Below are 16,841 nucleotides of genomic sequence, written 5' to 3'. Positions count from 1 at the left end.
TAACATTAATCATGAAATGGCTACACTGAAGGATACTTGTAACAAGTGATAGCAGGAGAAAGGCTGAACAGTTACTACAACAATTAATTAGGAGTATCTGGAGTAAAACTCAATGTTTTCGTCTATGGACCTGTACTGGTACAGAGCATTTTCAAATCAGACTCAGTTACTTAGATGTATCTTTTTATTTCACATGTTAGAAAATTTAAAAGTTAAAATAAGGTAGTGCAGCTATTTCTAAAAGGGGAAAAAGAGTCTGTATTTTAATCAACCGAAAAAGCTTTATACAAACTGTGTTCTTTTCCAGGTTTGTGAGAACAACATGGGAAATTAGGGCAGGAAAGGGGCAGTAGGGACACAACACTGGCTCTTCACCTGGTAGATTTAAATACAGACAGACACAAAAGCAGCTTCCCTCCTTTATTCATTCCAAGAGAATCTAACACCCCAAGAACACAAGGTAGTTTTATACAATTCCCAAAGACTGGCAGGGAAAGGCGGGCTGGGGAAGTGAGATAGGCATCACCAAAAATTACTTATATATTGAGGTAGCTCAACAAGGCTTGTGTGACTTCTGTCACCACTACATTTAATTTTAGCTACTACTAAAAGTCAAATTTTTTGGAATCGAACATAAAAAGCGCATATCTTCTGCTTTCTCTCAACACTACAGCACTTTTAAAACCTAAACATGTCTGGATGCCTAAAGAGCTGGCACACGCATTTCTACACTGCTGAGTGGAAGCAGGCATGAACTGTCAAAAGCAATTCTAGATGAAAGGTCAAAGTAAAGAAGGGAATAATATCTGTTTCACAAAATGCATTTGCTCTCTAGTAATGAAAGCAAATGACTCCATCCAGTGGTTCAATAACCTACTTCTGCCATAGTTCTGCATGAAATGCCCTGGCATGGCAAGAAGCAGTCCCCATTACAAAGTATTTCCAATCACATGCCTAAGGCAGCACCAAGATACGTCACTCGGGGCAAAGCATTCACTGAAACAGGTGCTGGGAGAAAAATTGTTCTCCTTTTTATGGAAGCGTAGAAAAAAGGCTTTTACGCTATAGTGGCCTGAAGTGGGACACCAACTCACTCAGTCCTGTTGTCTGACCTCCAACAAAAAACATGAAACTCTGAATCAGAGTCAAGAAAAAACTTGTACATGCCCTTCCAGTGAGCATTCCTGAATGATATGAACTCCCAGACTGTTTCTAATTTTTAGAGGTTGACAACATAATTGCTAAGATGGCCATAAATAGCTTCTTCTAAAAAAATTGTATTCTGATTCCTGCACTCTCCATTCACATGGTAATTTTTTAAAGACTTATACTTTTACTATCAAAATAGTTCACTAAACTATCCAGAGGCCCTGAGGGCAAAACAACTGTCAGATTCCATATCAGGTGGGCAGAAACAACCTGTCCAAAAATTACTTGCAACTCTCACAAATAAAGTGCAAGCTAAAGACCGCAGACAAATGACTCAGTCCATCTGTTAGTTTACTTAAGAAAAAGGAAAGTAACCTGAATTCTTGTATCCACCTGAAAAAAACCTGCCTACACCACCAATTTTTCTCTTGAGATACAAGCAATTTTAGGAACTGTATTGGTTGCAGTTATGCGTATCCAGCCTAATTTAACTGCCTGCTTGCACTTCCAACATTTTGTCAAATATTTCTCAACTAAATTAAGCTTTCTACTTCAAATACACTATTCAGGCTATTATTAAAACTAAAGTGAAGGCACGATTCCAAAGCCTTACCTTACATATCACTGCACATAGTAACTTAATGTCACCATCAAAATTAATGCCTTTGCTGCTGTGTATTTTGCTACCTTAAATAAGTGCAGCTATTGCAGTATATTGAACTGTACTACGGGCACTAATAATGTTCTTGTATACCCACCTTCCTGGAAACCCTAGGAAACGTGTGTGGGTTCCTTCAAGAATTCCTAGTCCTAATGAAGGTACACGTTTTGTTACTGCTGCTGTGGGCTTTCACTCAGTAAACAGTGAGTATGGTATTAGTTTTCTCAGCACAACATTTAAAATATAATGAGGGCTTACCAATCCAGGCACAAAACAGGCTGACTTTCAAATAACAGCATGAACTACCTTCTAAAGCAACATACTTGAGCAGAAAAGCTGCTGAATGGAAGCAAATAGAAGTTTTAGTATGGTTTAGAGATCACAAATTTAGCTAACTTTTTACCTTGAAAATATGAGGATATGACATGATTTTCTATAAAGGCACAATCTATAATAACTTAGCTGTTTGCCTTATCTAAATATGGAATGAAATTCACATATATGATATACATAATAGCCCATCACAAACAAAGCATTATACTGAGCTCTGAAAACACCAGAATTTAAAACTCCTTGAAAATACAGTTTCTTTCTCAGTTCCTGCAACTTGGGTAATGAAACCTAACTAAGCAGTCTGCTTTCTGACTAGCACACTAATGAAAAACAATTCTTTCCCACACAAAGAAATGGATGTAGTAATCCCAAGAGAAGGCTGTACAGTTTGATTTTTAAAAAGTCAGTATCTTGGAAAGCTCATTTATTTTTATTCGAGTTAACATTCAAAATGTGCTTGATACAAAAAAAATAAAATAAAATAAAATTAAGATAATACAGTTAACCTTCACCGTAGAATCCCAGCCCTAGCAGTAGAGTTATGTTTATCAGCTCCCGTAATACAGGCTTCAGCATATGCTACAATAAAAGTCTGTTCACACATATTCCTCTTGTACAAATACGATGGCAAGTCATGCTATTACTAGAACCAGGGCACCAAATTGTGCTGCTACCTCGATCTTTACCACCTTTTCCCTCCACCACATTCCAGTCAGCTAGTGAACAGAAACCTCACTGAATATGCCGATTCCTGGATACCTATTATAATATAACTGCATTCAGGAAACTGAATTAGGAGGAGTACTTAGGTCAGCTAACCCCAGTACAAAGAGAGCAACAGGTGTTCATAGGAATCAGCTGTTTACCTAAGGCAGGAGAGAGAGAGACACACAAGACCTATTCAAGCTGGCTCCTGATCCAAGTAACTTCATACTTAGGCAAGACCATTTAACTGGGATATTTAATATTCAAAGTTTATCAGCAACCTAAAACCCCTAACAGATGTTACTCAAATAGCATATCATTTCAATTTGAACACAAAGCAGACTTCTGCAAGAATTAATTCTTGTGTACCGCTGATGTTTGCATCTTACAGAATAGCTGATTATTTTATAATTCCAAGATGCTCTTCACAATGATGATTAGTTTTATTTGAAATAAGGAAAAACCAGTTTTTCAGTAACTGTCCAGCTAGTCACGCAGACAACATCCAAGACCTTAACACAAAATCATCAGAATTAGATCAGGCTCATGATGGCTCAAGAACACACAAATATATATATATATATATATATATATATATGTGCCAAAGGACAGAACAGAAACTGAGGGTGTTTTCCCCCCACACACCCCCGCTCATCTACTTCTTTTTGTACTCTTTGGAGTGCCAACTGCATACTTACCTGCCTAACAGCAATGGCAGAATGCAGTTTATGCATTCCAAGAGACCATCGGTATTGTGCCAAAAGTATGTTTTTAGTATTAACTGCTAAGATTTAACACCACCTGCAAACAGAGGAGCTGCAGATGAAACGCTGGACACTTGTGCCACCTACCCTGTCACTCCTCCCCCATTGCAACTTGCCTTGACCAGCAAATACACCTCAAAAGACATTGCCTGAACAAAATCCAGTATGAAGATACTGTTTAAACATGTTTCAGAAATATACCGTCAAGTCAATCGTAGTCTAAACAAGTCCAAAGAGAGAGCATGTACTGAAAGCTTGCCATTGTACTGGAGTCAGACCAATTAAACAAAACTGAGTGAATTTAATAGTGCCTCTATAGAGAGAATACTTCTTTAACCACATCATTTTCTTAGCCTGTGCAGTTTAATTGGTACAGCTTGCTTCTTTTTTCCAAAGGCTTGGAACTGAGCGCTCTTGAAGTCAGATTTCTTTGAAATACCCCAAGACCACTCAGAGCGACCCTCCAACTTGGAACCACGTTTCCCTCTTACCACCTTAACGTATACGCACACAAGCAGGTAGAAAGTTTTAGATCTGTAATATATTCATTTACCTACATTTACTAACTGCTTCAAGTTAACTATTCAAAGCTCTAAATAAGCAACCTAAGGGTAGGTTCAACCCAGACACTTTCCTGTTATGCTGGTTAAGAGAAATACTTGTGCTCCCTCCAAGCTGGCAGAAGTCCTAGCACACATACAGTTACATCAGTGAACGAGCAGTCTTGCTGGTATAGCTCACTTCGCTCAGCATCACCCGCACAATTCAAGTGCTTTTTGCCAGCAAGAAACCCAAATTTATACGGGGCTTCCCAAGAAATTTATGCCAAGTCCTGCTCGATTAACAGCATTTCATTGTGCTAAAGGCTGTCAAGATAATTAAAAAGAACACATCTGTGTAAAAGATCTGGGTACGAACTGTAGGTTTTCCAAGTTTTAACTTTTCATCTGCAGGGTATCTGACTTCTACATGAGCAATGTGAATAATCGAAAATAAATTATCACAAGACAAAGCAAAGCTTAAAATAACACAGGACATAAATACCTACATTTAACAAAGAAAACTAGAGGGAAATACAGGAACACAATTCTAAACAAAACAGCAGGGAGACTGTTCCCATGCTTCCCGCTGCAATGCTAGCCTTTCCACTGAAGGTGCACTGAAGGGGGGACCCTTACGGTTCAAAAAATTTGATTAGGATTTTCCTGTAATTTACAAGGAATTCAAATGGCTCATCAGTTTTATGCACCAGAGGAATCTGCCGACTTTGATCATGGAGATCTTGCGGACCTCTACTCTAAAGAACCTGACGACTTACGGTCATCTTTAAGACAAAGAAGGTTCATATCCAACCGCAAAGCAGACAATAACTTCCACGGGAAAAAAAAAAAAAAAAAAAGGAAGGCTAGAGTAACTCGTTTCCCCAGCTGTTCCAGCGAGGGACAGGCCTACAGGGAGCACGGCGTCCCCGAGCAGCCAGACCAGCGCTCGGCCACCGAGCCGCATTTCTCAGCGGGTCCTGCACCAATCCAGAAAGGAGATTATGGAAGCAGAACAGGCGCTAAAAGAGAGCTGGGGTGGGGGGGGAGGATGGCGGGGGGGACGGGCCAGGGAGGCAGAAAATCGCCTTCAAATGAATGAGCCGGCGAGGAGCGGGAGTTCCCGGCGGGAAGGCGGCAGGCATCCACCTCCCTCCCGGCCACCCCCCGGCCCCGGCCGCGGCCACCTCTGTGTTTACATCCCAAATCTCCGAACGCGACACTCTCCCGGCTGCCGAGAGGGGGGTCCCCCCTCCTCCCTCGCCCCCCGGCGCCTCCTTATTGATTACCGAGGGAAAAGCCCAGCTGCTGCTGCAATGCAACACGCGCCGGGTAAGGCGGAGGGGAAGGGGGGAAGGAAAAAAAAAAAACACCGGGAGAGAAAGAAAGGAGACGGGCGCCCGGGGCTCACGGCGTGCCCGGCCCGGAGGAGGCGCCGGAGCGGGGCCGTCCCCCGCCCCGGCCCGGGCCCCGCCGCCGCCCCCCGACCGCAACTTCGCCGCCGCCGCGGGGGGACGGGGACGGCGGGGCCGCCCTTCCCCCGCCGCCACTAACAATGGGCCCTTCCCCCACCGCGGGGCTCCCCTCGGCCCGGCCCCCTCCCTCGCCGCCAGCCGAGCCCCCCCCTCCTTCCCATTCTTATTCCTATTCCCGTTCCCGGCCGTGCGCGGTCCGAGGCGGGGGGCGCGGAGCATCCCCCCCCCCCCCTCCCCGCCCGCCGCCCGCTCCGGGGCCGGCCGCTCACCTCATGGTGCTGCCCGCGGTCGGGGAGCCGCTCCCGCGTTCTCGCTCGCCGCGCTGTGTCCCCCGCTCCGCCCCGCTCCTCGCCGCGTCCCCGCAGAGCGAGACCCCCGGAGAGCGAGAGCCGACCCCCGCCCGGCAGCGCCGCCCGCCCGCCCGCTCCGCCGCTCCCTCCGCCGCCGGGCCGGGCCAGACCACCGCGGGGAGCCGGGGGTGGGAGGGGACGGCAGAGGTGGGGGAAAGGGGCGGGGAGGAGCGAACCACCGCGCGGGAAGGGCGGGGGGAGAGGAGGAGGAAGGGGAGGAGGAGGAGGAGGACGGGAGGGGGGAGCGCGGGGGCGGCCGGAGACACCGGCGGGGCCGCGGGAGCGGTGGCGGGCGGGGGGCGCGGGGGGGCAGCGGCAGGAGGGAGGGAGGGAGGGCGGGAGGAAGGGGCGGGCGGCGAAGGCCGCGCCCACTGCCGCGCTGTGCCCGGGCGGCTCAATGGGGCTCGGCGTCCCCGGCACGGGGGCGGGCGGGGGTGGAGGGACGGGGCGGCCGCAGGTGAGGGAGCGCCGGCTCCTGGGGAGAATCATCGGCCCGCCCGCGGCGGCTCCTGCCCCGGCGGTCCCGGGAGTCGCCTCGGAGCGGAGGGGCAGGATGGGCTGCCGGAGAGCCGCGTCCCGGCCAGCGGAGCTCGGCGCCTCTCGGGGTGCGAACGGCCCCATCCATCAGCCGACCCTTCCCCTTCCCTACTCGGCCCCTGCGCTGCCTCACCGGGCTCTGTCCGCCCGGGAACCTGGCGGTCGGTGCAGCGGTGGCGTTGCCGGAGAGAACAGGCAGCCCCGGCAGCCCCGCTGCCCGAGCGCGGCACGCACTGACAGGAGACAGCACTGCGGGCAGTCGCCCCTCTGTGCCCTCGGAAGCCGATGGCCTAAGCCTTTTCCAGGAACACAGGAATGTTATTTCAGCTCTGCATCTTTCCGTAGCCCCGCGTTTGTCCTAAATGCAAATTCATGTTCTGTTCTCAGTGCCCGCAGCGGAGCCAGCAAACCTCATGCGTAACTTTAACCCAGCTCCTGTTCGGCTCCTTTCTGCCAAGCGGAATACTCTCTCTCTTTCGTCTCGGTTAGAAGAAGTGATGAGCAAGTGTCTTTGTGATTTCCAATGCCGTTAAGCCATCTTAGTGCTTGTGCATCTCCGATTTCATTTTCCCCCATGAATACCAGTGTTTTCCAGGGTCTAGTTATTAAAAATGTACATGAGAAATAAATATGTATGAATCTTCTTTATAGATGTCTAGACTTTTAGATATAAAAAAAGTAAAGAATTCTAGAAATACATATCTTTATGTATTTCTGATGTAGGTTTCACACATTGAAGGTTTTTTTACCATGAATCTCAGTTATTTGACACTATGCACACAATCTCTTCCTCGATCAGTGTGGTACTGAGGCAGGGTTGTTCGCTGTCAATTAATCGTATTAGTAACGCAGTAAGACATGAGGTGGTCAATGAAAAAAAAATGGTCAATTGTTAGAAAATACTAACTCAGGAACAAGGACAGGCTCTGAAACAGAAGCTAATGAAGAACAGTTTAGTAAGAAAACATGTTTTTGCTGGCCTAGAGATGATGTCAATGAAAACGTTGCAGTTGAGGTGAATCACAAAATGCAGATGAGTAATCAGAAGAAAAGCAGCATCGCAGTCTTAAAAATTGTGTACCTTTGACCACAAGGTAAACACAGTCTGAAAAAGGGGACACAATTCAGTCTGGTAAACAACACTACCTTGATTGCTTCCAGCAAATACTGAGGACTCTAATGACTAACAGTGGACCTCAGTTCTTAAGACATCATGAAGTTCCTAAGATCTGGGCTTCCTATCACCAGAACATCCTCCAAATAAAAGATTTGGAAAGAAAACCATTCTGACAATGAAAAGTCTCTTGAAGGCAGCCAAATAGAAATGTTAAGAGCTGTATCTGATATATCTATGTATCTGTATAGATATATCTAAGATGTATGTGTAATAGGTTTCAGCAGATACATCAGTGGAAGGAATGGTAGATACAGTCAGAAAGATTTTATTCGAAGGGACCAGTTGTTCTACAGCAGAAAACATCAGGATCATAATGTGACTGTCCCGATGCAACTGTCTGGTCTTATTAGTCAAATCTAAAACAATTTTGACCGTGACAGGTATATGCAAAACATTGAAAGTGTGCCCAGGCTACGTGTCTGCCTGAGAAGGAATGAAAATAGCCAGAAGCTGTTACTCCTGCAAAATAACTATTATCATTATTTGTCTTATACTACTTGGTGTTCTTAGCCAAATCAGATATGGTCGTAGCTGGATTTCTCAAGACGTGCTCAGTGGTACAACAGAATTTGTAAAAATGCCAGAAGAATCATTTTGCATGCTGGCATCGCAGATGTCACCAAATGCAAAGTCATTTTGGACACTAGCTTAGTCAAAAATCTCATTGAATTAATCTGTAACAAAATACTAAATCTGCAGCAACTCATATTAGCAGCTACATGAGAAGGAGGGGAGCCAAAATTATATAGGGCAGAAATCAAATTATAAACGTTGAGTGCCTTTTTCTTTCCAGGTCAATTTAGTGAGGTTATTGTCAAGAAATTAAAGTAGTCTAGCAGAAGAATGAGTTAGTGTCGTGTACATGTTATGATACTGAATTATGCATTGAGAAATCTGTATGCTCTCATAGCAGCTGCATGTTCTCAGGCTGCAATCGTTCAATGTGTCCAAGTCGCTTGGTGCGACTCTGCTGTTATCTTTCCCGCTGACGGGATCCTCCATCGGCACAGCATGGATGTCAATGCCCTCTGCATCCCCTCCTGCTGCTCTCCCTTCTTCTGGAGTGACAAAATCAATGTGGCAGAAAGCCTTCATAGCTGGTGGTGTCACGCTAATAACCTGAGGCCCCCGACAACCGATGAGGCAGAGCCATGTAATGGTTCTTCGAATCTGTGTCCAAAGACTGTGTTCATGCCCTTCTTCCTCTAGATCCAAGCAGCTCAAAATACCCCAAAACCACTTTGCATCCCTCCCACTTGCATTTTCTGCTGCTCAGTTGCAACTGGGAACCGGAATTCCAACGTTTCCAAAGGCTAGGCCAGCTCAGGTTGAGAAGTATGGCCTGCCTCCTCTCCAAACAACCTAATGAAGGCTTTTGAATGCTAAAGAAATGGATCACCAGGCATAAACCAGAAGAGAATGTATTTCTGTTCAGTATCAGCCTCTGCAAGAGGCTTGGCAGACTACTCCTGAGTAAACCCAGCCGACTCCATCACATCTCGTCAGCATGGCTCACCCTTGATACAGAGTCATGAGCAGGATGCATGACTAATGCTCTGGAGACATTCGGGGAATCCAAAAGCTTCAAAAAGCAAAAGCAGAGTAATCCTTTCTCTCACAGTGAGGTTTCCCCCATCTTCTCTGAAACCATCTCCCACCTTGGAGTCTTTGTTTCTTTGGAAAGTCTGTATTTAAGAGGAAAAAGTACTACAGCCAGTGTCCTAGGACAGCAGCACTTAGAGAAGATCACTTTGGCCTTCTTTGATGGCTGTACATAGCATAATGCAGGAAACAGTCAGAGAGGTTTCTGGAGCAGGTAGAAGTGTGTTTTTCTGGTGGTTTTGGGGTTTTTTGAAGGTTATTGTTCTTTTTATTTAATGCATCTAGAGTTCATGTTTTGAAAATGCAGGAAAGATACTTAATTTCACTTGTTTAGATTATTTTCCATAGAATTAGTATAGAAAGAGAACACAGTTTCCTATATAATAGAGAGAATTGCAACAACAAAGCATGAGCTTTCTCTCTGGTAATAGTGAAGGCCTTTCCAAAAATGGTGGACTAAAAGAAAATTACTCTGACAGCATGCTTCTGGTAGCATTGAAGATTATCAAAACAGAAGTGAATTAAGTAATTGAATATATAGTTCTCATCACTGATTATGTTAATCTAATTTATAAATACATTTTCTGCTCTGGACCAGACACAGAGCTGACGCCCAAACCAATTCTGTGAGGTCATGGTTAGTTGAACAAAATGAGGCTCAGACTTTTATATAGATAGTTAAAGTATACTGGCTAGTATAATTCTTCCTGTCCTCTTCTTGCTTTCCCTCACCCTCAAGTCATTTTCAATTTCAGGTTGCCATGAATCAGCCGACTGCTGAAGTGTTGCATAGCAGACCATTAAAGGAAATGCTTTCAACCAAAAACTCTTTAGCTTTCTTTTATTTATGAAATTATACAGTATTTCTCAACTGTCTTCTGGGGGAGGGGGAGAAAACTATCTCTAAAATTCTCTAGGAATGCTAAAATAAACAGTGATTGGCATGACTCAGCAGATAACAACAACGATAGCCAGCAAGGTCTTTTCTTAAAGGAATAACATTTTTATTCCATTGTAAAAAAGGAAAAACAACACCACCAGAAAAGGAAGCAGATCTTTTGCTATCAAACACAGTCCTTTGGCTCCTGAAGGTGAAGCTCAGTATTCCTATGCAAGTAAACAATTCGTAGGTCTTCCATCAAGCACTTCCAAAGTGAAAGGAAAACACCAGCTGGAGTTTTCCACTATCCTCCTTTCCAAGGTTCCTAATGGTGCCCCTCGTACTGTCAAACAGCATCAGCATGTCTAACCACAAGCCTCTCTAGACATGAGTTGAGAGTATGGTATATGTCTTTCAGTCTGTTCCCAGAAGACTCAAATATTTAAGTGAAAATGCCTTGAAGAAAAAGGGATTGTTTTTTCCCCCTAGGTTTATCGTGAAAAGATTTTGTATTGTGCTGTAGGCTATTCAGTGAGAGCTGAAGCCTCTTTTTGTGTAAGTACTGTCTATCAAGTGTAAATCAGTGCATTGTGTACTGAGTGTAAAAATGCTTTTCAGACACTCAGATAAATTATAATTGTTGTTTTGACCCTTGTCTTTCATTCACCTCTGCTTAGTTGCAGACTTTTGTGGTTTCTGAGATGAAATGTTGATTTAGGACCAGCGCGATAGACCAATCTCATCTCTTCCTTTCCATCTAATTTTATACTCTTATCCCCTAATGGTCTTATTTGCCACCAGTCTGCATTCTTCTTGTGCATTACCAATAAAATTTATTCATTTTGTTCTTTGCTCTCCCTTGCTAATGTCTTAGAACAAATTGTACTCCGCTGCTTTGTCTTATGCTGGAGGAAAGTCCAGGCACAAAGCTGGCCCAGGATTTGGTTAAGATTGTTTTGAGCCATCTTTTCTTACAACTCTAGATGAGTTATGCTTTAAGTTCCTCAGTCACAGCCAAGGATTTGGGCCATTATTAATTAGTTATTATTAATAATTGTTAAGTGCCTACAGTGCACTTGTGGCATAAAAAAAGGCCTGTTTCATGCCTAGAAGAGCTATGTACTCTACAGGATGTCTACACTGCAGTCTCCTATATCTGAGCTGGCTTTAAAATACTCAGCTGGTATTAGTTATCTGGTGTAGTCTACCTGAAACTGCATTGAGCTCTGCAGACAGCTTCCTCAACACTGTCAGAGATTTGACTTTACCAGAGCACATTCACTGCACCAGACCCCTTCATTCTGCCCTATTTGAGGCAGGCAGATACAAGAAGAGGTGGTGTAGCCTTTCAGTTTGGAGCCTGTAGCGAATTTCGCCAATTTAACGCTACCTTGCCCTTTGCTATTTATCTTTAGCAGACAAAAAAACCCCAAGGAAACAAACAACCAAAAGCCCAAAACCAACACAAAACCCTAAAGAATTGCAAAAAATGTTGTGAAACCCTGGGATTATTCTATTCAGACTCCATTGCAAGTATGTTCTGTATTTTGCCCATCTTTCTCCTTTCTCCTCCCTTCTATTTTAGATGACTGATATCACGCTTACTGTTGCTGGTTAGTTTCCATTCACTGCAAAGTCTGAATAACTTACGATGAAAGTACAGTCCCAGTTATAGATGAATGACAACACTTTTACTATAACTGGTTACTTTCCACTGACTGCAAAGTTGGAATAACTTGCAGTCAAAATAATGTCCCGATTATAGATGAATGACAACACTTTTGCTATTGTGAGTGAGCACCTGTGGATTGCAAAACTGGAAGTAACTTACAATACAAATATTGTTCCAGTAAAGGTAGCAGCTTAGTCAGATGATAACCTTTTTTGTCCTTTCCAGCACTGCAGATTCTGCTTTCTGGCAATAGCTATAGCCAGTTCCGTAATTTGGATTTCAAATTTAGTAAGTGATAAATCATGCATGAGACCCAAAATATACAAAGCAGCAGTTGCAAAAATATTCTTCCTCAGTATTTTAGAAAGAACATCACAAAAATTTTTGCCAAAAGAATTAATGTTTCTATAAAAAGACATGAAGAAATGAGCTCTTAGGAGATTACAATGCTAAAACATGTCATTATTATTACTATAACTAGTTAGCAACAATTGCAAAATTTAGATATACTCTATAAAATCAATGAGAAGGAATTCCTTGCAACTGGCCCTAAGTCACACTAAGTCACACTTCCAGGACTAGGGATCTGGATCTCAACAATAATCAATCTCTCTGCTGAGTATTTATTTATCCTCCACTTCCTCTGGTAGTTCGTCTCCCATGTTTCACAAATACAATCACATAAACAGTGATGGATTTTCTTCTGCTTTTCTTTCCTTCCACCCTCAGACAGAACAGAACCTCATACGCTATTTCCTATGTCACAGGTTTATTTCTAAACAACTCATACTGAGTGTTTGACTGTCATGCTGCAGTCAGGAATTTAGGTACTACGGTCAAACAACTGCTTTCCAAGAATACCACTTATTAAAAAGTACTGCTGGAGAGTCTACATTCAAATCCTTGCTGAATGCTGGGGTTTCTCCCTGGCTAGTAAGAAAGGATTAATCTTCTGGAGAATGTAATTAAATAGAGCTAGGAAGAGACCGATGAAGATTCCTCACTAGGCTGTTTAAAGAGTTTTGTTCAAAAGCAACCTTATACTATCTGGAATACATTTCACTGTCAGGAAGTTCTTCTTTGTAAAACTTTCCTTGTTTCTCTTAGGCTTACTGTGCTTAGATATATTCTACCTTCCCTGTATTTTTCTCTTCTGTAAATTTTATCACAGTCTTCTTCAGACATCAGCTACCCCTGAACCATCAAGTGCTCTCTGTCACTAAAAAGATTTTTCAATGTTCCCATAGCTCAGTTACATAAAAGCCTCTGCTATCATTTTGTGGCTTTGTTCTAAGCTCCCTCCAATAGCTTTAGTCCTGGGAGGAAGACTCAGGTCTTTATTCAAGGCACAGGTAACTGCTCTTTGCTTCTGAACACGGAAACAAAAATCACATTTCACAACACTGTTTCCACTTGGGCTGTTGTCAGTCTAAAAGATGCTGCGGATTTGTAAGAGAAGACAGGTAGCACCAACTGAGTGAAGACAGACTGGTTTATAGTATAAGGGATGCTCAGACAGTCATTTTATTTAATTTTCATGACTGGTTGAACATTTTTAACCTTTAATTGTGAATAGAGGTTACTTTGTGTGGCAAAATGACTCTTACAACAATGATCCATTCATTCTGCTGTGACTACACCAGTGGGCGAAAGGGAAGGGCCAGCTTCGTAATGTTTGAAATTATTATTATTATTAAAACAACAATACTAGAGTATTGGCATATCTGCAGAGAAATAAAAACCCTTCCATCACTTACTTCTTCGTGGTTTAGAATCATTCTAAGCTGGTAGCAACCATAACCATTAGCATCTGATTGGGTTAGTCTATTCATAAAATCATCAGTAAAATCATCCCAGAGCTCCTAAACAAGCTCAGCTAGAAAAAGGAAGCCTACAGAGGGTGGAAGCAGGGACAGCTAGCCTGAGAGGAATACTGAAAATTTGTCTGAGCAGCCAGGGATCAGGTTAAGAAATCCAAAACCCTGATAGAGTTAAACCTGGCCAGGGACATCAAGGGCAACCGAAAAAGCTTCTATAGGTACACTCATGATAAAAAAGAACCTGGGGAAAATGTAGGCCCTTTCCAGAAGGAAAGGGGAGACCTAGTGACCCAGGACATGGAGAAGGTTGAGGTACTCAATGGCTTTTTTGACTCGGTCTTTACCAGCAAGTGCTCCAGCCACACCAACCAAGTTGGGGATTGTGAGAATGAAGAACCATCCACTGTAGGAGAAGAACAGGTCCAAGAGCATCTAAGGAATATGAAGGTGTACAGGTCCATGGAACCTGATGAGATGCATCTGTGGGTCCTTAGGGAACTGGTGGATGAAGTGGCTAAGCCACTATCCATCATATATGAGAAATCATGGCAGTCTGGTAAAATTCCCACTTGGTGGATTAGGAATTGGCTGGATGGTCATACTCCAAGAGTTGTGATCAGCAGCTTGATGTCCAACTAAAGACCAGCGATGAGTGGTGCTCCTCAGGGGTCAGTGTTGGGACTGACATGGTTTAACATCTCTGTGGTGACAGGGACAATGGATTGAGTGCACCCTCAGAAGGTTTGCTGATGACACAAGATGAGTGGTGTCATCAACATGCTGGAGGGCAAGGCTTCAGAGGTCAGCCCATGTAAACCTTATGAAGTTCAACAAGGTCAAGTGTAAGGTTCTGCATGTGGATCATGGCATCCATCCCTGGAAGTGTTCAAGACCAGTTTAGATGTGTCTTTGAGAAAGCTGGTCTATTGAAAGTTGTCCCTCCTCATGGCAGGGGTGGTTGAAACCAGATGGTCTTTAAGGTCCCTTCCAATCCAAACCATTCTTTGATTCTGGTCTGTATGATAAAGAAGTACTGAGCATGTTGTTTTCTGTGTGAGTTGGACCTTTGGCACATGCAAATCATATGAGACTCTGACCCACATAAACTGTGACCTTACAACAGGGCATTTCCTCTTCCCTTCATTTCAAGCATAGCAGCTCATCTTTCCATTTACATGAAGATCTTTTACATCAATTACATCTGAATTTTATGCTATAATTAAGATCCCTTTGCACCAAAAAAAAGTGGATCCAAATGCATTAATTAATTTCATTAAATAAGCACACAAGAGACTGCCTTGCATTTTTTGTTCTTCATGTAAGAGTTTTGTGAAGTTAGCTGCAATTCAGACAATTGCTCAGCTTCATAAGCATTTCTCCCTCCAATCCTTAGACTTTCACCTTTTGTATATCTTACAGGTTTCTGTGAGGGCTCTCAAGCAGACACAAATGTGTTTCTCTTCCTATATCCTACTGTGTACATTTACTAAATCCTCCACAACAGGTTTTCCTCAAAAGCTGAGAATTTTCCTTCCATAGCCTAGGTTTTACCTATCTGTTCTGCAGTTCTGCAGATGTACTCTCCTGAGATGCTGGCCTCACTCGTTTAATGCTTTCTATCCAGCTACTGCAATCTTACAGCAACTACAGCAACTGTACAAAGGAGTTCTGGCTGACTGTAAGAACTAGGAAAAGGCTTGTCTAAGTTTATTTGAGGGACTTAAACTAACAGCAGAACATCCACAAGGCAATTAAAATAGATTCATCTTAAGTGTCCAGGATTGCATCTGCATTGTCTCTTCTCTTGTTATTATGTAAAGAAACCCTTTGTTTGATGTTAAATTTATTATTATGGCTGTGAAACTGGATGATCATTTTAGATGGGTACAGAAACTATGGAGTAATTGCACAAGGGTGGTCATTAGTAGAGAAAGATAGAAAGGAATGCTTAGTTGGGAACAGTGATCTTCCAGAATTTATCAAAATGCCAAGATTTCTGAATATTGACCTCAAAAAACAGATTTTTTTGCTGCTATTTCACTTTACCATGGCTTCATCCAAGTAGGAGTATCATGCACATTTCAGCTTTGTTGGTTTCTGGTGTCTTTACCACAGTGGAAATAAATGATGAACAATCCCTGTTCTCATCAAAAATAGATCATTTGCAAAGCTTACTGGGAATCTTTGTGCAAGAAAAGGGAAGGGTTAGAAACTGTGACCACATGAAACATAGATCATGGTCCATGTTCAGAATACATGGCTAATAGAGCTCACCCAAAAGCCTGGAGGAATAGATCTGCTAACACTATATATTGTGTTTTCCCTTTGCACTGCCTGTTAAGCTCCTCCACAGTGGAAGGAAAGATATTGGCAATCTTTGGTTTCATGCCTGTCATTACCATGACACTACCACACGTTCCCTTCAGCATTGTATATGTCTTCCTTTACCTCTCAGCAGCAGCAACATCGGTTACTCAACAAGAAATGTCTCGAAATAAGCCTTTCATTTGAGGAGTCTGCCAAAATGAAAACAGTTTTAGAAAGAGACAACTGATCTCATAAACAGAAATAAATCTAAAATTAACTGAAACCAAAATCACGTGTTTCCCCCCCGTACGCCCCAGCCAGGTCTCTGGGTGCTGGGAATCTTAAGCTCCATTCTGAAACTAAATTAAACTTGCAGTCCGAAAACTAACCCCAGACTCAAACTTTGGTGAAGTGGCTTGAAATGATACGTTCTCTAATTAGGTATGAACGCACAACTTTAGATCCACTGTACTCACAAGTTGTTTCCTAGAAACAAAATCTTATGATTTCAGTTCAATTAGATTGTGTATTTTAATTAATTCTCTAGTCTTTCTCTGGAAGCAAATCATCAAATAGAAGAGACATCTGCACGGTTCTAATTAACTTAAATAGAAATAAAGAATGCACAACCTTAGGGTTGATAGGACACCTGGATTATTTCTCACTGAGAAAAATAATACATCTATCCACAAGCAAATTTTGGGAAGAGAGAGTGTGGTAATTTCATCAGCAAAGCATTAGGAAAAAAGGCAGTCTAGAATTACACATTTACTGAGTAGAGTCTGTACTCCGTGCACTGTTAGGGTTTCACTTTGAAGACTGGAATGAAACAGCAACAGTTTGTTTCTTTCTGAGATTTCTGCAATAGAG

At 43.0% G+C, this 16,841-nt stretch overlaps 1 protein-coding gene across 6 annotated transcripts in view; it reads right to left on the bottom strand.

The window, feature by feature from the left end:
* The window catches only part of ENAH (ENAH actin regulator), a 90,251-nt gene extending 84,203 nt beyond the window's left edge, over window positions 1-6,048 (bottom strand). For 5 of the 6 annotated variants that reach the window (XM_032682671.1, XM_032682674.1, XM_032682672.1 and 2 more), the window contains exon 1: window positions 5,896-5,997. In XM_032682671.1, coding sequence (XP_032538562.1) covers window positions 5,896-5,900 — 5 coding nt within the window. In that variant the 5' untranslated portion in view covers window positions 5,901-5,997. Of the gene's footprint in view, window positions 1-5,895 lie in introns of all 6 variants that reach the window. The other variant, XM_032682676.1, reaches the window with a different exon arrangement.
* Window positions 6,049-16,841: the final 10,793 nt, after the last annotated feature.

The sequence above is a fragment of the Chiroxiphia lanceolata genome, chromosome 3 (genome assembly GCF_009829145.1).
Source record: "Chiroxiphia lanceolata isolate bChiLan1 chromosome 3, bChiLan1.pri, whole genome shotgun sequence".
Lineage (NCBI taxonomy): Eukaryota > Metazoa > Chordata > Aves > Passeriformes > Pipridae > Chiroxiphia > Chiroxiphia lanceolata.
This window is presented reverse-complemented; position numbering and strand designations above follow the sequence as displayed.